This window comes from Callorhinus ursinus, unplaced genomic scaffold (genome assembly GCF_003265705.2).
Source record: "Callorhinus ursinus isolate GAN/ISIS: 27379988/994484 unplaced genomic scaffold, GSC_fseal_2.0 scaffold9, whole genome shotgun sequence".
NCBI lineage: Eukaryota > Metazoa > Chordata > Mammalia > Carnivora > Otariidae > Callorhinus > Callorhinus ursinus.
The window spans coordinates 5,258,992-5,281,555 of record NW_027397071.1 but is presented as its reverse complement, the minus strand read 5'-3'; the positions used below and the strand labels follow the sequence as shown (position 1 = coordinate 5,281,555).

The 22,564-nt window shown below is 40.0% G+C and overlaps 1 protein-coding gene across 4 annotated transcripts in view; it reads right to left on the bottom strand.

Moving 5' to 3' along the window:
* Positions 1-22,564, bottom strand: part of DENND2C (DENN domain containing 2C) — a 78,439-nt gene that overhangs the window by 10,690 nt on the left and 45,185 nt on the right. For all 4 annotated transcript variants that reach the window (XM_025872491.2, XM_025872493.2, XM_073896100.1 and 1 more), the window contains exons 3-14: positions 22,163-22,299; positions 21,657-21,769; positions 20,856-21,026; positions 16,678-16,774; positions 11,800-11,844; positions 9,538-9,725; positions 6,692-6,801; positions 5,048-5,117; positions 4,245-4,322; positions 3,540-3,680; positions 1,953-2,101; positions 1,055-1,232 (exon numbers count right to left, since the gene is read on the bottom strand). In XM_025872491.2, coding sequence (XP_025728276.1) covers positions 1,055-1,232; positions 1,953-2,101; positions 3,540-3,680; positions 4,245-4,322; positions 5,048-5,117; positions 6,692-6,801; positions 9,538-9,725; positions 11,800-11,844; positions 16,678-16,774; positions 20,856-21,026; positions 21,657-21,769; positions 22,163-22,299 — 1,477 coding nt within the window. The remainder of the gene's footprint in view (positions 1-1,054; positions 1,233-1,952; positions 2,102-3,539; positions 3,681-4,244; positions 4,323-5,047; positions 5,118-6,691; positions 6,802-9,537; positions 9,726-11,799; positions 11,845-16,677; positions 16,775-20,855; positions 21,027-21,656; positions 21,770-22,162; positions 22,300-22,564) is intronic.

Below are 22,564 nucleotides of genomic sequence, written 5' to 3'. Positions count from 1 at the left end.
ACAAAAATAAAATAAAGTAAAATTAAATAAAATAAACCCACACACTAACTATAAAGGAAAAGACTGATAATTACGACTATCTTAAAATGAAGAACTTCTGTGCATTAAAAAACGCCATTTTGGAGAATAAAAAGATGTGCCACAAAGAGGGTAATATCCAGAATATAAAAATACCTCTTACAGATCAATGAGGGTAAATAATCCAGTAGAAAGATAATTTTTTTTATATTTTAAAGATTTTTATTTATTTATTTGACAGAGAGAGAGAGAGAGAGCATGAGAGGGGGAGGGTCAGAGGGAGAAGCAGGCTCCCCACTGAGCAGGGAGCCTGATGTGGGACTCAATCCTGGGATTCCAGGATCATGACCTGAGCCGAAGGCAGACACTTAACTGACAGAGACACCCAGGTGCCCCAGATAATGAATTTTTAAGAGATGATATTCAAATGGCCAATAAACATAGAAAGATGCTCATCCCCAAGAGTAATCAGGAATGCAAATTAAATCACAACGAGAATACCAAGAATCAGACGCTTAACCAACTGAGCCACCCTAGGCACCCCCGAAACAATTTTTTAGTTAACCCAGAGGAGTTCTTGTGTTTGACTTAAAATGAACAAAAAGACCTACCCTTCGGAGTAACACAAGAATGAGCCCATGGTACACTACTGTAACTAAGATACAACTTCGGGTTCATGTGTACTACAGAATTTTTTTTTAATAAATCAATACAAAACTATGATAGCCTAATATATTGATATTAATTACATATTCATATTAATGACAGCTCCATCATTCTTTTTTTAAAGATTTTATTTATTTGAGAGAGAGTGAGAGTGAGAGAGATCACAGAGGGAGAGGGAGAATTAGACTCCTCGCTGAGCGGGGAGCCCCATACAGGACTCGATCCTAGGACCCTGAGATCATGACCTGAGCTAAAGGCAGATGCTTAACTGACTGAGCCACCCGGGGGCCTCCAGCTCCATCATTCTTTAAGGTGATTTGTTTTCGTCAGTGCGCTATCTTTTCCATGGGTACTATTTCTCCCATCTTACCTCTTCAATGGGTAGGTCCTGGAGCTGTGGTAAGGAGCAAGACAGGATTCCAATAAGGAATGGGGTGGGTGAGCACACGATGTCGATCATAGATGCTGGGAGGACTGGAATATAGGTGTGCTGCCAGGTGAATGGATACAGTGTGGCGACCACAGCATGGCCACATTTGGACAGGGTGCTAGTAGAGAAGAAAGCCAATGGTGTCACATACTGAGCAACACATGGGCAATGGTCCATATATTATGTTACAGAATTACAAACTGACACTGTTTAGTGATCAGTGATCACAGATCAACGATGCTGTGATCACTCATTAATTTTTAACATTTTATTTAAATTTTTAACTTAATTTACTGAAAAATTTTAGTCTTAACCAGATTTTCCCCACAATTTATGGTTGCTAAAAATTAGTGTGTACTTAGAAAAGCAGTACCAATTTTTTAAAAAAATTTGAGTATAGTTGATGCACGTTATATTATTTTCAGGTGTAAACATCATGATTCAAAGTCTCTGTACATTATGCTATGCTCACAAGGGTAGCTACCATCTGTCACCACACAACCCTATTACACTATCATTGACTATATTCCCTATGCTGTTACCTTTTATTCCCATGACTTGTTCATTCCAGCAATATGACTTGTTTTCAGCAACATGAATGTTGAACAACAGTTTAAGTAAAACACATTTAGAAAGATAAATTAATTGCAATCTCAAAGTCACTGCTCTCGCCTAATGCAAACAGCTTTTGGATTATTTACCATTTGGAATTGTCCATGTCACTACGGCCCCGGCATTAGGTAACTGAGATCCACAGTTTTTGAATATGCCCAAATTTTAAAATAGTGAGAACAAGTAAAATACCAGTAGGAAGTGACATATTCTACACATTTCTCACCTTAGGCTGTTGGCAACAAAGATTACCCTCCGTTCCAACAGGAGGGAGGCACAGACCCGGATGAGATGGCACACACTCAGGCACTTAAAGAGACATTCAAAGTCAACATGTTCCAATCGGGAATCCAGTGGTCGGCAGAGTTCAATGGACTGAAAAATGAAAGAATCTGAATCAGGGGAATTCAGATTGGAAAAAAATCCCTAATGACATCATCAATGGATCCCGTCATTCTTTTACAGGTTAAATTCAGGACAGAGGTTTTGCTACAGAGCTTGTGAAGCTGCCTCCACTAATCCCAAGACCTAATATCTTATTATGAATATGAATTTTTTTTTAAAGATTTATTTATTTGAGAGAGCGAGAATGAGAGAGAGAGAGAGTGAGTACATGAGAGGGAGGAGGGTCAGAGGGAGAAGCAGGCTCCCCGCTGAGCAGGGAGCCCGACGCGGGACTCGATCCCGGGACTCCAGGATCATGACCTGAGCCGAAGGCAGTCGCTTAACCAACTGAGCCACCCAGGTGCCCCATGAATATGAATTTTTTAAAGATTTTATTTTCTTTTTTTTTAAAGATTTTTAAAATTTATTTATTTGACAGTGAGAGCAGGAACACAGCAGGGGGAGTGGGAGAGGGAGAAGCAGGCCTCCCGCGGAGCAGGGAGCCTGATGCGGGGCTCGATCCCAGAACCCTGGGATCATGACCTGAACCAAAGGCAGACGCTTAACGACTGAGCCACCCAGGTGCCCCAAGATTTTCTTTTCTTTTTTTTTTTTTAAGATTTTATTTATTTGACAGAGAGAGACACAGCGAGAGAGGGAAAACAAGCAGGGGGGAGTGGGTGAGGGAGAAGCAGGCTTCCCACGGAACAGGGAGCCCGATGCGGGGCTCGATCCCAGGACCCTGGGATCATGACCTGAGCCGAAGGCAGACGTTTAATGACTGAGCCACCCAGATGCCCCAAGATTTTATTTTCTTAAGTAATCTCTACACTCACCATGGGGCTTGAACTCCTCACCTCAAGATCAAGAGTGGCATGCTCTACTGACCGAGTCAGCCAGGTGCCCCCTAATACCTTGTTTCCACGCTGTAAATTTCTGATAAAATCTTTTATCCCAGGGCGCCCGGGTGGCTCACTTGGTTAAGCGTCTGCCTTCAGCTCAGATCATGATCTCAGGGTCTGGGGATCGAACCCCATGTCAGGCTCCCTGCTCAGCGGGGAGTCTGCTTCTCCCTCTCCCTCTGTCTGTTGCTCCCCGTTTGTGCTCTCTCAAATAAATAAATAAAATCTTTTTAAAAAAATCTTTTATCCCACCTGACAATAGCATGTATAATCTTCATTTATCACACTGAAATTATTAGGAAGGGGCTCAGTCAATGACAGACCGAAAACCTCTGGCTCCTGTGTCTAGGGTCAACTATCTCACAGATCAACGGGACATTTCTCCAGTGTTTTGTGTTACCAAAACATATTCTGCACGGTTTATGGAAAAGGGAAAATTATGCTGTGAGGCTTCTGGAAACTTTGCCTATTAGTGTAAGGCCTGCTTTTTGGTGTCTATCAAACCTTTTCAAAATGAGCTAACTTACCCCATCGCCAGCCCCAGGGAGGTAGCTCTTAACTGTGATGGTGCGTCCAGGAGCTGGGAAAGGAGCTTCCATGACACTTCGCATGAATGGGTAAACCAGGGCTGGAGACATCTCTCTTCTCTTCTCTACTTCATCCAGAATCTGCACATGCAACGTATGTTATTTTTTTAGGGACTCAAAAACATAAGGAACTGCCAAACATGATGCGTAAACTTAAAAATCACACCAAAAGATTTTAAGACAGATAAGCTTTCTGCAACGACTAAACATTCATTAAAGGCATCATATCTCTTGGGGGTATCTTGACATCCCCAAGAAAAGTTACTCAAATAAATCAACTCATTTTTAGAAGAGGAGCCCCTTTCATCTGACTCAGGTAAGGGCAGAGAAGGTGACACTGAAATTATATCTTGTTGTGTGGTGTCTGGGGAAAGGCAGGAGACAAGACGAGCTTCAGGCCACGTTCTCCTTGAAGCTGGGAGGTTTGGCAAACCAAAATGAGGATGGCATGACAACAGCATCTGGATTAGAGACCTGAATGTAAACCCTCAAACCTACAGCTCTCATCTCCTACTGAGAACCCATCCTAAAGTACTATGTTAGAGTCTACGTCACTAAACATTGCCTAGTGATATCATCAGAGACGAAAACTTACTCAGAGCCCAGAAAGCACAGCACCTTCCCCAGGCCTCATGCTGCACTCACCTTGGAAAAGAGGTTGAAGCAGCCGAGGCGACTGACCATGCAGTAGACCTCAGGGAGTCGCTTCCCTCTGCCTTCCGGCTGAAAGAGAAAACATCAAAGCAACCATGAGGCAGCACAAGTCTGTTCACTGGAACTATTAATACTCTCTTAGTGGCCTTCAGTACAGACTAGGAACCAAGGTTCTCATTCTCACTGAATACCAAAAGACGGGAAAACGCTAAAATATGATAGCATGATTTATTCCAGCTTTAGTGGAGGCATCTAAGCAAGAAGAAAGTAACTCAGAGCTCCCACGATTGGCTCACGGTAGTCCATCCCTCAAACAGACCCAGACTGATATTTAGCCATTCTGTCACTGGTTTCTTTATCTATCACAAACAAATAAAAAAGAGGCAAACAAATAAATAAAGTAAGTCTGTACCCCTCTTATTCTGGAATACTGTGGCTAACTCCAACCCTGCTGTTACTATTTAAAGCTAATATAGCTTTTTTTAAAAGATTTTATTTATTTGAGATAGAGAAAGAGAGAGTAGGAGCACGAGTAGGGGTGGGTGGTCAGAGGGAGAGGGAGAAGCAGGCTCCCCGCTGAGCAGGGAGCCCAACAAGGGGCTCGATCCCAGGACCCTGGGATCATGACCTGAGCCGAAGGTAGACGCTCAACGACTGAGCCACCCAGGCGCCCCAACATAGCTTCTTTAATACACGGATCATTAAGCAGCCCTCAAACTCATCTAGAAATAGGGTTTCTGAAGCTCCTAGTCTGACTTGACCAACCCCATCTGTAGCACAAGTCTGGTACTTACCAAGAGCTTCTTACAGTAACCAAACCACCGGCTCCCATCTTCACCAGTTAAGACAAAGGAGAATGTTTCACTGAAAAAAGAGTCAATAGTTTGAGATCTAAACAGACGCTTATGACATTCTTCATGGAACAGACAACTGAAAATTACTGTCCGACAGTCATTTTGTGATGTGAGAGGGGGCATTAATGCTACATTGATTGCAAGTCACCTTCCTCCTGAGGGAGAATGTCCAGGCCTGAGAACGTCTTGCCTGGCACGGGGGTGAGAGTGTATGTACAGGAGACATGCTGATGCTACTATGTGCTTTTACATTCTTAGTCATCCAGTCTAGCTATTAGTCAAGCCTACTCTCCTTTTAGTGAATATCCAACGTAGTCTAACATTTAGGTAAGCTTGGATAAGCTCCTTTTCACTTCCAAATTCTTCCATTTAGTTCTGAGGGGTCCTATGGAACAGTGAGAGGCCAAGGATATATCCTTGACGTAAACAAGCTAATAGGAAAATCACCCACTCCTCGCTGGAAACACGGGCAAAAGCTCTGCATAGGTAATTTTCAGAAAGAAGACTGAGGAAGAAATTCATTAATAATCAAAGAAATCTAAATCTGAACAGTGAATACACGTGTCTATATATGGCCAAAAATAAAGATGGAAAGTACGCCAAAATATTGAGTTACTATCTCTGAGTACCAGAATGCCAGTGACTTATAATTTCTGCTTTCTATTTACTCCTCTGTATTTTCCGAATGTTCCAGAAAACAACCCCATCTAACCGGCTGGGGAGGAAAGCCAGCTGTGGAGCAGCCAGGCCGGTGTGAAACAAGGCGCCTGTGCCGCGAGCAGCACGTGCGACAGCAGGAGAGCGTCAGGACTGACGGCTCAGAGAAGAAAGAGGCCATCAGGCCCAGCTGGTTAGGGGCACAGCGGCTGAGATGGGACGCGACGTGACATGGAAGGCAGAGCAGCCGCTCAGGCCACAGGGGAGGCCGTCCGCCAGCAGGGCACCTGCCTGTGACGTGCTTGCCAGAGTCACACTGTTCAGCCTAAAGAGCCTGGTCAACAATCACAGTTCTGAACAAAGCAGGTATCTATTGACGAGCAGGATTCAGAGATGAGGACTGTTTATTGACTGAACATGGTTCCCTGGAGATCCCAGGAAGAAATTCTTGATCCTCCCTTCTCAATACACTCACACCTCCCAATCTGGAGCCTCCCTTCGTACAAGATCTGCAGGGGAATGTACCACCTGGGCTTCTGTCCACTTGAAGGACAAACAAGGTGCAGACACTGCTCTGTTCTACCTCCAAGGAGAGTCCCAAAGCTCAAGTCTTCTTTCCTTTTTCTGTCCACTTGGTGGCATTTCTGATTGTATGTGAAACGGAACGTTTCCCCCACCCACAGAACTGGTAAACTACAGAGATTCTCCAACTTGTTTTCCCTTTGACACTGAAACTATTCTGCGTTTTTCTTCTTTGTACTCACATAGGAAATGTTCTAATTCCGTTTCTTCTTTTCCTCCCACAGCATCCTTGACCTGCCACAGTGTCCACGTAACTTTAACTGCTGGCTCTACCCTTTTCACAAACATTCTGATTCTACTTCTGCAGTTCCAACAAATAGAAATCTGATAAAGGAGCCTATTTACCTCTTGAGTTCTGAGGTTGGCACCCAGTCCTTTGAGTCGGGAAAACAAAATTTGGGGATAACTTTGAGCCTCTCTTCAGTGTCTTTGGACTGCTTAAAGCCATGATCACCCTGAAAAAGATAATGTTTTAGGTGACAAATATTCTATGTAAGTGGAGACCAGAAATACGAACAGCCTAGTCTCGGGAAAGGAGGTCTCTGATAAGCCTAAGTAGTCATCTCACCATGGTTTTTTGTTGTTTAACACAACAGGAAGGCCAAGACCAATAATCACTGAAGATGCATGGAGAACAGAGTTACTAAGAATAAAGAATCTTATTTTTACACAGAAATGGTTACTTGTGGGGATCCTATAATCTGATGCAAGAGAGGTGACTGAAAATAGTTTCTAGTCTAGAGATAGAATCTTAATTCAGGATTCACATACTAGGGGAAACATGATATTTATGTGAATCAGAGGACATCAAATAAAAATCGATTCTATAATATGCTGATAGCAAAAACCCAGATAGCTCCAGATACCCTCTGATCAATAATCAAAGATGTTTTGAAAAGGCAGGTGAATGTTATTTAGAAAAGATACTACTTTTAAAATCTACCCCATATATAATCATTTCCCTTAGCATATAATCTTTTCTAACTAATTACTGGTTTGCAACTTCCTGTGAAATTTTAGCATGGAAGACCCTTCTGCGCAAGTCCGATATTGTACGTCAAAGAACAATCTAAAATTAGTTATACCAAGAGACATTTAAAAATTAGTACTAAAACAAGCAAATAAGTCTAATAACCATATTACTTTCATGTAACTAATATAATGTATCCTTTAATTTAATTTCTAAACAGAACATGCAGCCATTCTGAGTCACTTGAAGATTAAGCTCTTCAGAAATGGAAAAGCATTCATTTCTTTAAAAAATTTCTTTATTTATTTGAGAGAGAGAGAGAGAGAGAGAGCACAAGCAGGGGGAGTGGGAGGCAGAGGGAGAAGCAGATTCCATGCGGAGCAGGGAGCCTGATGCGGGGCTCGATGCCAAGACCCCGGGATCATGACCTGAGCCGAAGGCAGATGCCTAACCAACAGAGCCACCCCTGGCACCCCTGGAAAAGTACTCTAACAAAATTTTAGTTGTCTCATATTCTGTTATTTATGTATATATATATTAAGATTTTATTTATTTATTTGACAGAGAGAGACACGGCGAGAGAGGGAACACAAGCAGGGGGAGTGGGAGAGGGAGAAGCAGGCCTCCTGCCAAGCAGGGAGCCCGATGCAGGGCTCGATCCCAGGACCCTGGGATCATGACCTGAGCCGAAGGCAGGCGCTTAACGACTGAGCCACCCAGGTGCCCCTATTTTTATATTGTTAAATGACAGACAATCATCTTCATCTAAGATTTTCCACAACACAATCAAGAGAGACTTGATCAGCTCTTTCCCACCTTAACTTATAGGAGCCTAATGCACAAAGATGCTGAGTAACTTGGCTTAGAAACATCCCTGAATCCCTGCCAGAGTCAACTGGGTCCTTAGCTGGTTCTGAGTCCCTTAATTCAGGCTTTGTTGAAAACAGGTTCAACCTCAAGCTTTCTCTCTGCAAATGTAAGACTAATTGAAAATAGGGAAAAAACTGAGCTCCTCTTTACGGGAAATCTGATTCTTCAAGACTATCTGGATTACATTATCATGACTTCTATGGCTCAGTGTTGTGACACTGTGCTCTCAGACTACATTGAAGAATTTTATAAGAAGTTAAACACTGACTTATTTACAGTAGGAATGTTGTTGAGCCCTTTTTTTTTAAATGAAAGGTCACACAGGAAATATCTCTTAGATTCCATTCCAATACAGTTGTGCTTCACTAGTTCTTTTTGGTGACACATGTATCTCAGGGTTTAAACCCCAAGTCCTAAAGCAGCTGAGCAGATAACATAAATGAGAGAAGTGGTCCAAGTAGTACGATGGAGCGTGAGTGAATGTCCCTATGTAAAAGGGCCACTCCTTACCAAGGCCAGCTACGTCATCTGCAGAGCAGAGTGCAAGATCAAACTGTGGAGCCCTTATTCAAAAAGCACGAAAAATTAAGTACAAAATAAAATATAAAACTTTTTCTTTTCTTCTAGGGTCTCTCAACTTCTAGTGGGATTTCTATTTGCTATTTAATATTATGCTCCCTCAGGCATAAGGTAGGAAAAAAAAACCAAGGAATATTGTTACTAATAGATACCATTTATCAAATGCTTACTATGTGCCAGGAACCGCATTAAGCACTTTACACACGTTATCTCATTAAACCCTCACTAATAATGGATAACATTCTATAGTGCTGCCTATATGCTAGACACTATTCTAAGTGCCTTATACGGCTCATTTAATCCTCACTACAACTCAGTGGGATAGACACTATGATGATTATCTCCATTTTACAAATGAAGAAACCATGGCACAGAGCAGTTAGGAATGGCTCAGGGTCACAGAGCTAACAAGTGGCAGGTGCATTGTTGGCCTAGAGTCCATGCTCTAAACGGCTACCCTATTCTGCCGTATTTATCGTGCTCCTCATTAAGAATGAGAAAACTGAGGCTTTGCAACTTGATAAAGGGCACTTAGTAAACAGCAGAGCAAATAATAAAAAACCAACTTGGAAAATGAGTTTTTTTTTTTTTTTTGCCCTTGTTTGTAGCTCAGGCCTGACAGGAGATGTCATCAGACTCACCTACCAGATCCCACAAGAGGTACAGTAGTGGTAAAAGCTGCTTCAGATCACAATAAAAAGAAGAGAGGAAATCAAATACACACAGAGACGCAAGAACATTCCCGAATGCCTCTTGGTCTCCTCGCACGTACCTTGCTAGGGAACTGCTGTATGACTTGGGGAATGTAGCTTATTTCTGATGGTTTCTTCTGTAGAGACACCACCACAAAAAGTTCAAAGAGCTGCTGCTCCTGTAATTCAATGAGATCCCTCTCCAAGGTCTGGTAGTGAGGATTCCTCTTGGAAGACTGTTGCAGTTGCGCTAATCGCTTGTGGCGATCTGCAACGAAACCAGGGAGCGCTGTTTCTCCGTGGTGGCCCCGTCTTCCCTCTGGTGACCTCTGTCAGTCACTGCTGACTGCATGCTGACTAACTGGTGCCGGCCACACGGACAGGCCTGGGAGGGCTCTGACATCCTCGGGGGACAAGGGCAGATTCTCACAAGTGCCCAGGGGCCCTGTGGTGGCACTGACAGTCCATGTCCAACCCATACTCTATGTATGTCCCAACACATATTCCTATGCTGTCCCATCTTTCATGACGTAACACCGGGATACGTGGAAAATGTCAGGTGAAAGCACTGGCCTGACAGCAGACGCCATTGTTGGGACCATGAAAACACGTGTGTGTGTGTGTGTGTGTGTGTGTGTGTGTGTGTGTGTGTGTTTGTGGGGGGGGAGATTTGATAAAAGAACTGAGTCCAATAGAGTCTAAGTACATAAGGGATAAATCTGATATAATTAAAACAAAAACTCTCCTCACATTAAAGAAACTGTCCTTTTTTCCCTTCTCGCCTTGGCATATATTGCTAATAATGGACATAAACTAATATCAAGATATGGTGCTAAATGAAGAGGGAAAAATGAAGCAACAGAAGATATCTATTAATGGACTATTTCTCAAAAGAATGAAATTACGGATGCGTACTAAATACTTAAACAGTATGAGCAATTCCACTCAAAACTGGATAGCATTTAGCCTTTATTCCTTTTTTTTTTTTTTAAGATTTTTTTTATTTGACAGAGAGAGACACAGCGAGAGAGGGAACACCAGCAGGGGGAGTGAGAGGGAGAAGCAGGCTCCCCGCTGAACAGGGAGCCTGATGCAGGGCTAGATGCCAGGACCCTGGGATCATGACCTGAGCTGAAGGCAGACGCTTAACGACTGAGCCACCCGGGTGTCCCCTAGCCTTTATTCTCATATATCTCTAAATTGTGAAAAATTTGGGGTAGTCTCCTCTAGGGAAAATGCTGTAGTTGCTGAAAAAATAGTCTAAGTGTCCCAGAGATTTGATTATGTGTCATTCTGAGCCATGATTAAAAGACGCATCCTCTAATGGTTTGCTTTTCTTTTGAGATAGGATGCATTCTGCCCCCAAAGAAGTTACACTATGGATCAAATATTAAGAACACTTAAAAACTCATCTCAGAATGGCTCCCTGGAATTATCCAGTCCATTTAGTGCTCTAGGCAAAGCTTTACTTACTCCAAAGGTCTCAGTTCAAGTCAAGAAAATTTTAGGTCCTGTTTCTCAGTAGCAACAGCTTTAAATTCGTCATCTTTACACATCCAGGCTGAACCTGATGATGACTTAAGTTTCACCTTCAGTCAGGCTACTGAATCAAACACCTGAAGCAATTCAGGCCAATGGAGAGAGCACATGACTATTAATCATAAGATCAGAGTATCAGACTTGGAACTGCCTGGTACTCAGCTTTAATCATTCATGTCTCTGACTTTTCCCATGCCTCAAAATGTCGGTCAGTTAAACAGGAACTTATAATTTGCTGTGAAAATCCATTAGATGAAGGATACAGAGCACCACGAAGTGCTTGAAGAAATACAACCAAAAATGCATGGCAGATTCTATATTCTGACAGAAAGTAAATGGCACAATAATTTGAAATATAAATAAATGCCTCTGAATAAGAAACAGATCGATATTTCCTGTCTCGATGTCAGAGATAGCGAAGTTAAATAAGTACATGTGAGTGACTATGAAAAATCAGATATTTAATGGTATGTATTTGTCTCAGAGGGTGATTCACATACTCTGTTTTGGCTGCTGGGAAGCTACTGCACATATGTCTGAACATGCAGCCCCACCGCTCCCCTAGAACATTCCATCTTAAGAACCAGACTGTCTCATTCCAACATGGGAGCTTTTTAACTCTGTCAAACATCTGATGGCGTACTGTGTAGTTCCCCAAATCTCAACAGGTCCTTACCATGAAGAAATCGCCTACAAAATAAAGTTTAATGTGGGAAAAACATGCTCAATCACAAAGGAAGGTGCCACTCCACCCATAACCATAAGCATCACGAAAAAGGGAGCAGCCCCATTGACTCACTCACTCTTTGGCAGATACTCAGCATCACTTTCATTCCCACTGGTTTCACCTGAAAAGAGAGAGAGAGTTCCTAGTTGTATTGTCCAACAGGAGCAAGTCCATGGGGGTGAGGACAGTGTAAAGCCTGCATGGACCTGGAGACTTGGAATCAGGAGTATTAAGGATGCTGAGCCTTTCTCCAGACCACTCAGTTACAACAGGGTCGGTCAGTCACAAAAGAGAACAGATGGCTCAGAGAAGCAACTAATCCAACCTGGCTTCTTCCCACACCCTGTTCTCCCTCCCTCCTCAGTTCCCAGCTCATCCTTAATTCTATGAAGTCTGGTTCAGAGTAGATTCTATTTCTACATTCCTTGCCTTGTCTTTATATTCCCAAATAAGATACTAAAGGTAGACATCCACCGGCCTGAGTAAATATCTCAACACAGAACCAACTATGAATTTAGAGTCATAGGAAAATGTGGGGCTCAGAGGAATAACCATATACATTTATGAAGAAACATACCTCTTTTATGATGCTTCTAAGCTACTTCTAGGCCAAACTCAGTGTTCCTTTACTCTGAATTCTTACAGTACTCAGATTGCTTTGAACTGCTCTTATTTTCCCCAGATTTTAAGTACCTTGGTGCCTTGGTGATAAGGAGCTATGCATTTATAAGGGAGTGCTTTGTACCACAATGCTAGGCACATGGCTAATTTACTTACACACACACACACACACACACACACACACACACAGAGCTTTCTGTACAAGTGAATGAAAAATTTCTAGATTAAGTCTGAAAAGTTAAAGCAAAATTTAAAAATGTACAGAAAGGGAAAATCTTTCTGTAATTTTCTTCCCTTTCCCCTTTCTTTTCTTTCTTTCCAGATACTTCCATGGTTTCCTGAGAGGTGCCTGGTGCTAAGGACACAAACAGGACTTTCTGTATCAGGAAAAACAAGGCTAGAAGTCATAAATGAAAAATGCATATGAGTTTAACTACATAAAAATGTGAAATTTCTCCCTAATAAAAAATTACTAAATTTGAAAAATGAACAATGAACTGGGAAGATATTTGTAATACACATTGCTGACACAAGGATAAATTTCTTCATATTCAAACAGCTGTTACAAATGAACAAGAAAAATTACAGCACAACAGAAAAATGAATAAAGGGTAGGAATAAGCAATCCATAGGAAAAGATTTATAACTGTTGATAAATATAATTGTCTAAATTTATAATTAAAGAAATGTAAATTAAAATAATAAATAAGTTCCAATATTCAACCATGCTATTGGCAAAAATAAAAAGCTTTATATAACATAGTATTGCTGAAAACTATGAGAAGAAAGTCATTTTCAAATGCTGTTCATGAGAAATGTAAGCGGTTACAATGTGTGGGACAATTTGGCAGCAGTTATAAAAATTTTAAATGAACATGTTCTTTGGTTAAGTCCACTGCTAGAAGTTATTCTACAGATGTATTCTTACCAATATACAAATATATATACAAAAAGATGTATGATGCAGTATTGTTTGAAGAGCAAAAAAATATAGATATGTGTGTATATATATATATATATATATATATAACTTCAAATCCAGAGGTCAAATAAAATGTGAAACAATCAAAGTGTCTCCCAGCTTAAATAAAATCCTTCTACATCCACACAATGAACTACAGTACAGCTATGTGGATCTCTATGTGTTCATACTGAAAGAGCTCTGAAATATATCACTTTTTGTTTTTTAAAGATTTTATTTATTTGACAGAGAGAGACACAGCGAGAGAGGGAACACAAGCAGGGGGAGTGGGAGAGGGAGAAGCAGGCTCCCCACGGAGCAGGGAGTCCGATGCGGGGCTCGATCCCAGGACCCTGGGATCATGACCTGAGTCGAAGGCAGATGCTTAACGACTGAGGTACCAGGCGCCCTTCACTTTTTTTTTTTTTTAAGCAAGACACACAAAGTCTGAATGGTATAAAAAATTATTTGGGTAGAAAAATACTTACATGTGCATAAAATTTTCTGGGAGCAGTAGGAGGTTTGGGAAGCTTTGGGTTTTCATTTTTTCTTATTCTTTGTTATAATTTCTTGCTGTATTAATTTAAATTTAATAATAAGGAAGAAGAGAACATTAAAAAATGCTGCTTCTTCGTAAGAGATGTAATAGAAAAAGTAGCTATTTAAATATTGTATACTGTATAGGTTTTGGGTGGGGGTTGGACTTTTTTTTTTTTTTTAAGTAGGCTCTACGCCCAAACATGGCGCTTGAACTCATGACCCTGAGATAAAGAGTTGCATGCTCTACCTGACTGGGCCAGCCAGGCGCCTCTTTTTTTAATTAAAAAAAAAAACTTTAATTAATTTATTTAAAGTAGGCTCCACACCCAATGTGGGGCTTGAACTCATGACTCTGAGATCAAGGGTCACACCCTCTACCGCCAGCCAGGTGTCCCCAATTTTTTTAATTTGGGTATAGTTGACACACAATGTTACATTGGTTTCAGGTGTACAATGTAGCAATTTGACAAGTGCATACATTATGCTCTGCTCACTGCAAGTGTAGGTACTATCTCATAGGCTTTATAACTTCAAATTAACCACCGTGATAGAAAGCATACTGGAGCTAGGAAGCATTACTCAGTATGAAGGAACGAACACTGTGAGCTCCTGAGTCCTGTCTGTGTCCTTAGCACCAGGCACTTCTCAGGGGCCTATTAAGTATCTAGAAAGAAAAGAAAGGGGAAAGGAAGCAAAGGTAATACAACTGAAAAAAGACCCTACCAAAGCTCATTTAGGTAGCTTTAATATATTCACATCTGTAGGTTTTGATGATCTGCATTCCAAGACACTGCATGAAGGTGAAGGGGTTTATAAGCCAATAGGAAAATCTACTGAGAATCTGTAGGGATCAAAAAAGAAATAGGTTGTCCCTTCTTTATATGTGACTTCAACGCCAAAATTATAATAATAGAATTGAAGACGGTCAATAAATCATTTTATAACAGCTGATAACTAAAAGTTAAGAAATGTTTAGGTTGGAACAGATTCAGTAAAACCTAGCATGTACTGACAAAGTAGGCAAATATGACTATCTGGTTCTACTAGTCATTGTTGATCTACAGACAAAAGCTTAAGGAGGAAAAGAAAAATCTGAGAACGTGACTATGGAGCCAGGAGATCCTCAGGCATGAGAGAAATTCCTCAGACCCACTAGAGAAGCTGGTCCCAGAGACTGGGTAAATGCAAAGTTTCTTTGAGCCATGCAAAAGAAAAACACAGTTGTGGGGAAGGGTTACAATTTAGGAACCGCGCCTTTCTTTTTCGTTTTTGTTGTTGTTAGAAGTTCGCCATTCATGCTGTTGAATTTTTTTTTTCAATAATGATACAGTGAAAAAAAAGGGTTTGGCTCTTCAAAAACTTATCTTAGAGCCAAATCTACTAAAATGTTCCTAATCCTTAAGGCATAAATAAGGCATACAAATAGAATAAGAGATCAGTGAGAGCCTATTTAGCAACATACCTCGACAGTGTAGTTGTTAGTAGACTGCTATTAATCTGGGAAAATGGTAAAGTTTTGTAAGAATTTGTCCAGGCACCAATGTCTTGAAATTTTACATAACTTGCAATTTACAATGTATTTCCTTATCTAGAAACAGTGACAGTAATGTCTGCCACATAAGGCTATTGAGAAAATTAATGATAATGAGTCTGAAAGGGTCCAGCATAATATCTGGCACCAGTTTTCATCTTCTGTATCTAATTCTGAATTATACAAATACAAAGTCTTTGACAACATCCTTGTTGAGGATAAAAAATACACACGGAGAAGAAGTAAACTGCTAAAAATTAAGGGTTATGAGAAAAATTGAGAGTAACTGTTGGTGAGAGAAAAGGATAAGATTTCATGGTACCATGCTCCTTCCTTCAAATGGACACTTCCTCCCCTGGTCCAGCTTCTTCCTCTGTAAAATTAGGATAGTCCCTGCCTCCTAGTGTTGTCGGGTGTTGTCCATGAGATAAAGCACGTAGGAAAACTAATACTTCATTCTGTAAATGGTACCTATTAGTCACAATAACCAAAATTATTTTTTCTGCAGAAGAGAAGATTATAACATGTTTTGATAACTGCTTTTGAAAATACGAAAATTTGAAAAAAAATATGAAAACTTGTATCTAAAATGGTGACTAGTTGATTTTAGAGTAAGGAAAAAGAGTCTTAGATTGTAGCATGGAGGATTTTATTTTCAGATAGTAATTGTTGGAATGCAGAATAGATTTTCAAGGGAAATTAAGAAATTGCTGTCTTTGGACGTCTGCAAAAATAGGAAACATTCTTCTGTGGTATGACTTGGCTGTTGTTTCTCATTTGACAAAAATTGCTAAATTCTACATATTCTTTGCCAGACAGCCAAGTTAAGAATCTTGCGTCAGTCTATATGAAATTGTAATAACTCACTATGGATGTTGAAAGTTTCTTTTTTTTCTTTTTTGAAGATTTTATTTATTTATTTGACAGAGAGAGACACAACGAGAGAGGGAACACAAGCAGGGGGAGTGGGAGAGGGAGAAGCAGGCTTCCTGCAGAGCAGGGAGCCCGATGTAGGACTCGATCCCAGGACCCTGGGATCATGACCTGAGCCAAAGGCAGACGCTTAACGACTGAGCCACCCAGGTGCCCCATTAACTTATTTATTTTTTAATGTTATTATTACTTGGCACAGAACTAAATAAAAGGGATTTGAGGAAGAATAAGAAATAATCCTTATCCTAAAGAAGTTATATTGAAGTGGGATAGGAAAGTAAACCAAAAATTATAATTCACATAAACATTAAGTTATACGATTCTCCCCTCAAATGCTGATAGCTCTGGACAGCTGGCACAATTCTTACCTTTTGAGGGAGGTATGTCTTTTCCAGTGTATGGGTGTAACTTTACCCTCTTTTTCCCTCTCTTAGATTCAAATATGTCAGCAATTTTCAATACAAGCTGAAAGAAGAACAACAAAGTACAAGTTAAAACTAACATCAACTTTTTTTTTTTTTTTAAGATTTCATTTTTAAGTAATCTCTACACCCACCTTGGGGTTCGAACTCACAACCCCCAGATCAAGAGTTGTACATTCCACTGACTGAACCAGTCTGTGCCCCCACTTTTTCTTTTTAAAGATTCAATACCAAGTCTTGATGATATTAATTAGTGATTCTCATTCAAAGAAAGATCCATTTTACAAATAAAAACCTTTACATTTTCAAACTTTGGAACCTAAAATGATCTTTATTAAGATAATATGTTGTTCTTATACAAAGTCCATACGACATGGGTAAGAGAAGTAGGAAAGGGTATCTCCTTTCCAGCAGAACCCAGCACAGGCTCTTAGAGAGATTCCTTGTCACTCTATGTCACAACATGCAAGAAATCTGCTTACTGCACTCTATTTGTTGACCAAGCCTTCCCTATCACCCAGAGTAGTAAGAGGAATATTCATTCCACTTGGAAGCCAGGCTAAGGCTTAGTTATTTCTGTTCCCAGGAATTCTTCGCAAAAAGAAGATAATCATGCTGACAAAGATTTTGTCCAAGCAAATGCTCTCTTTGCTACTGCAATATTATAATTTATTTTAGAAATGTCATAAAAATAGAAGGCTCTCAAATATGCTTTAGTATAAAAACTAGGCTCCATTTAGTAAGCATTACTCAGAATTTTTTTTTTTTTCCTGCTGGGAGGTGTGTGTGAAAGAGACAGATAGACACACATGCACACAGAGTAGGTTTATGTGTCAACAAAACTCAAATAAAAAATCTTTTAAAAAGAGAGGAAAAAAATCAAGCTGATGAACAGTCACTTTTAAAAGGATGGGAGCCTGGGTGGCTCAGATGGTTAAGCGTCTGCCTTCGGCTCAGGTCATGATCCCAGGGTCCTGGGATCAAGTCCCACGTCGGGCTTCCTGCTCAGCAGGGAGCCTGCTTCTCCCTCTGCCTCTCTCTCTCTCTCTCTGTCTCTCATGAATAAATAAATAAAAAAAAAATCTTTAAAAAAAAATAAAATAAAAGGAGGAATTTGGGGCGTCCGGCTGGCTCAGTCAGTGGAGCATGCGTTTGAGCCCCACCGTGGGTGTAGAGATTGCTTAAGCAAATAAACTTAAAAAAAATAATAATAAAAGGAGGAATTCATTAGTTTTCCATGTACATTTCTCTTTTTTCTTAAAATTCCAAGCTTTTCCTTAATCATTAATCCTGAATTAACATATTTAACGCCCAGAATTACAACTGTTAGGAACATTAAGAACCAACGAAGTTGCTTGAGAAAAATGTTCCTGTTTTCGCTTTTGTCCTTGTTTCTCTAGCAATCCTGGCAATCCATAGGCAGTGAATCAGTCCAGAGAAAGAAAAATAACATGTGAGAAACATGTGCTTCCAATATGCAGATTATTCCCACATTTCTGGATGAGTTTATTCTTTTGAAAATTTTGTAGCTGCCATTCAAGTGAAAAATTACCAATGTTCTTAAATATTACCATAATTAAAAAAAAACAAGAGAATCTGACATAAAAAGATATTGTTAGGGGCTATAGGAAAGACATACAAGAGTAAACATGTATTTTGGAGATATACAGACCACAAATAGTGCAATTATTTTTTTTAAGATTTATTTATTTTAGAGAGAGAGAGCACGCGCTCGAGCGGGGGTAGAGGGAGAGGGAGAGGGAATCTTAAGCAGATACCACGCTGAGCGTGGAGCCTGACGTGGCGCTTGATCTCATGACCCTGAGATCATGACCTGAGCTGAAACCAAGAATCGGATGCTTAACTGACCGTGCCACCCAGGCACCCCTAAAAATAGTGTAATTATTAATAAGCATTTGAAAATTATACTCAATAGGAGACTCAAATATTATAAAGGAAAGGGAACTATCTGCTCTAGAAACATGAGATAAAGTAATAAAATTGAAATTTTGCTTATGAGTTAGGAAGAGGAGCTCACATTTACCTTCCAGTAAATACTGGAGGGTACAGTAGGAAATATTATAGAATATTCTTCCTACAAAATGATAGAAACCATATTGCTATGCACAGCTGACACGAACAATGTGAGACATTAGGAAATCTACTCTAGCAAACAATCCCACACAGGCTTTCACAGTAGGGAAAGAAAGGAAGGGTGGGGAAGAGGCATATGGACTAGATCAGTGATTTTTGAACCATGAAACCAGTTTTCCTTCCTGGGATAGCTCTAGCCATCAAAGGGGAAGTAAATGAAAACTGCTTTCCTCATGGAATGTTGTTGCTGAAGACACTCAAAAGTCAAAATTTTGTATTGCAAATAGAACATCCTAATAGGATTTAATCCGAGGGTTGCTAACAGCTTATTCCTGCCTGATCATCAAGAGTTCATCGCCATATTTTCCCACGTCACTTCTCAGAAGACCTCTGAGGAAATAACTAGAAAAGGAAAGGTTGGATCCTATCACCTAGAGTTAGAAAGAGAACAAGCTTCGAGTACTTGGGAGATCCACAGTACCTAAAACATGGAGGCATGAAATTAAAAGCACTGCAAATTTCCGTGGGTCTCACTAAAATCTACAATCCATTATTCCCAAGTATTTGTTAATGTCATTCCAAGAACCACGTCTTAAATGCAATCCCTTATGTGTTTGTACTCTCACCCCTGTGAACACATGATCTGTTGTCTCTGGGCCATGTGGGAGGCTGCTTCGTTGTGCCAGCATGATATATCAGAGGACAGAACTACTGTAGAAAGCCTAGCAATTCTTTAAACATTGGATTCCTACATATTCCTCATCATACGCAGTACAGTAAACAGCTAAAGAGGTTTGCTTTTTTTTTTTTTCCTACTGAGAGAGATGTGTTTAGTGCTTTTTTAAAGCTGTGTGTCTTTAGCTCTTCACATATTAAAGAGGGAGGGGCAGGAAATAGATCAGAAGAATTAAAGTATTGTGGAACAGAATATTTCCCAAGGAACCGATCAGCAGTTACTAAACCAAAAAACAGCTGGGACTTTTGTTTAATGTTAAAATCAGGTACAAACACTGTGTGCCAAATGAATAACATGCAGCTAATTCAGATGGGATTAAGGAAAGGAATACTATTTAAATGATCTGATTTTTTTTTTCATTTCTGCAGAGTTACCCTGAAAACATTCTACATTATAGAAGAACAAAGTAACATAAAGAATTTAAAAATATTTTCATCCAATTTCTTAAGTATCTCTCCTTAAAAACATATATCTGTTTACAAATAATCCCCATTTCTTCATTTTGGTTCTAATAGCTCTGTTTGAGATGATTTAGATTTACTGCCTTTTCTCCCTTGAGAGAAAAATCATTTATTTAATGTAATTGCTGGTAATTTCTATTCCCAAGTAAGAGTCAAATTTCTCTTTTCTTCCCCCAAATGGAAATTTTTGCCCCAAATTAAAGGCATATATTTTGTTATTACTGAAAATCTGTAAATTCAGGCACAAAACTGTTCACTTTGGCAATTAAATAAGTGAGTGAAAATAACAGCACTGGGGTGCCTGGGTGGCTCAGTTGGTTAAGCGGCTACCTTCGGCTCAGGTCATGATCCCAGGGTCCTGGGATCAAGCCCCACATTGGGCTTCCTGCTCGGTGGGGAGTCTGCTTCTCCCTCTCTCTCTGCCCCTCTCCCCCGGCTCGTGCTCTTTCTCTCTCTCTCTCAAATAAATAAAATCTTAAAAAAAAAAAAAAGAAAAGAAAATAACAACACTGAAGCCAGCTTAATAGAATGTCCTCTTACATGAGATTCTAGTGCTTCCTTGAAACAGGCAGCTGATTTTAATGAGAACTAAGGTAACCGAAGTGAAACCTTCCATCTAAAATCAATTCGCCAAATCCATAAAGAAGCCCTGGCAAAAGCCACTCATGCATTTTTCTTGCATGAGCAAAAACCTAAATCTTAAGGCTGCTTCCCAAATCTTCTCATTCCAGTAGATCAGTTCTAACCTATTATTCATTTCAGTCTAAAGTGTATTTATTCTCATTTATGGAAATGAAGTAAGAGTCAAAGAATGAAAGTACTAGAGTCCTTACCCTGGGAAGATTTTTTCTTTTCCTGTTTGCAACTTCTCCAGCTCGGAAAAGCTTCCACTCAGTTAAAGTGACAGGCAAAGTGGTATCCTTTGTGAGCTTTGACCGTAAATAAGCTTGGGAGCTCTTCAGTTCCATAGTCTTCCGGTGGAGGAACTGAGGTTTGGGAGGAAGCTAAAACAGAAGATGTACTGGTAAAGATAAGATCGTCTAGGGAATGCTGATGGTCTCAAGGTCAAGTTATCTTAGAAAAAGATGTATCTTGTCTTTCAAGTCACCTCAATTGAGGATACCAGAATTTCTTTTTCCCCATTTGTGCAGTCGTTTCTCAGGTTTCTAATCCAGTGTTCTACTACGATGTCATCACGTTTCCAGAAAACAACAGCTCAGAGTCCTCATTAACTCAAGGCAGCCTTCACTTGCGGGGGTGACGAATGCTTTCGGGGATGAGACAGGTAATTTAGGCCACAGACTGTCGTGGGACTAATAGGGAGCTGTGGTAACTACAGTGAAATGAAAAGCTCATGGCTTGTCTAAAGGTGTTCACATTCTCATTTTTTTGAAGTGCTAGTAAGTGAACAAACAGAAACCCCAAAACCAAAGAAAAAGCTGTGTGGTGCCCCCCCAAAACCCCACAAAGAACACAAAAACCACCACTACCAACAAAACCCATATTTCGGTGCTTCTTAATCTTGGCCCTAGTTAAACCATTTTAACCTTTTTGAGGGGATCATAAACAAGATTCTTATGTTTTCTTATGTTAATTATATATAATGTTTTCTTATACTGATTCTTCGGTTATACCTTTGGTGCTTTGAAAGCACTTTTCGGGGGTGGTAGCTTCCATGCCGAAGGGGATCTCCACATGGGCAAAGGCTGCACCGGAATATCTTCATATGGATTCTCTTTGGCGGGATCTTGAAAAATAATGGGAAAACAAAGTTTAGAGAAACACAGTTAAATGGAAACAAAGGGACTACAGCCAGGAAAAGAAACAATCACTATGTTCAGCTTCTTAAACCTATATTGCTTGGCCCTTTAAGCTTGAAAACCACTCTGGTGTCCAACCAAGTTAAAAGAATTCTCAAAATACTATACTATAAACATTGACTTCTGAACTGAGCAGTCCACTAAACTGGCTATAAAAACCATTCAAGAATAAAAGAATTTATATGACAAAAGTTTCCATATTTAAAAGAAATAGCTACAGCAAGATACGCTTGAGCATAAAAGAAAATACCATCCTACAGTTAAGGGCCCCACCAAATACATACTCATTAAATTTAATTGCAAAGTTTGTGGACACATACATATGATATCCTCGTAGATATTGTCCTCCGACTGTGTGTAATAAAGTGCTGAGCCAGAATTTCTTCCAAGTTCTTCATGAATCTTCTGTGAGCTCTGATTTCGAAAGTGCTGAATATCCTCAAATTCAAAGGATTTCCTTAAGAAAGGAGATAGGTTTTAAAGTTATATGTTTTAAAACTCTAGTCTTCTTTAAATTGGTATGATAGAGAGAAATCAATTAGCAAAGGACTTGTATGCAAAATTACAAAGGTGTTTTATCAGATACCTAAGAATAATAAACTAGGCTGGTACCTTATATACACCATGAGAAAACTGGAGGCTTTTGGAAAATTACATTCATGTTCCTTACTGCATAACTTCATTAAATTCACTCTCTAAAGGAAAGTGAAGCCAAGACCAGC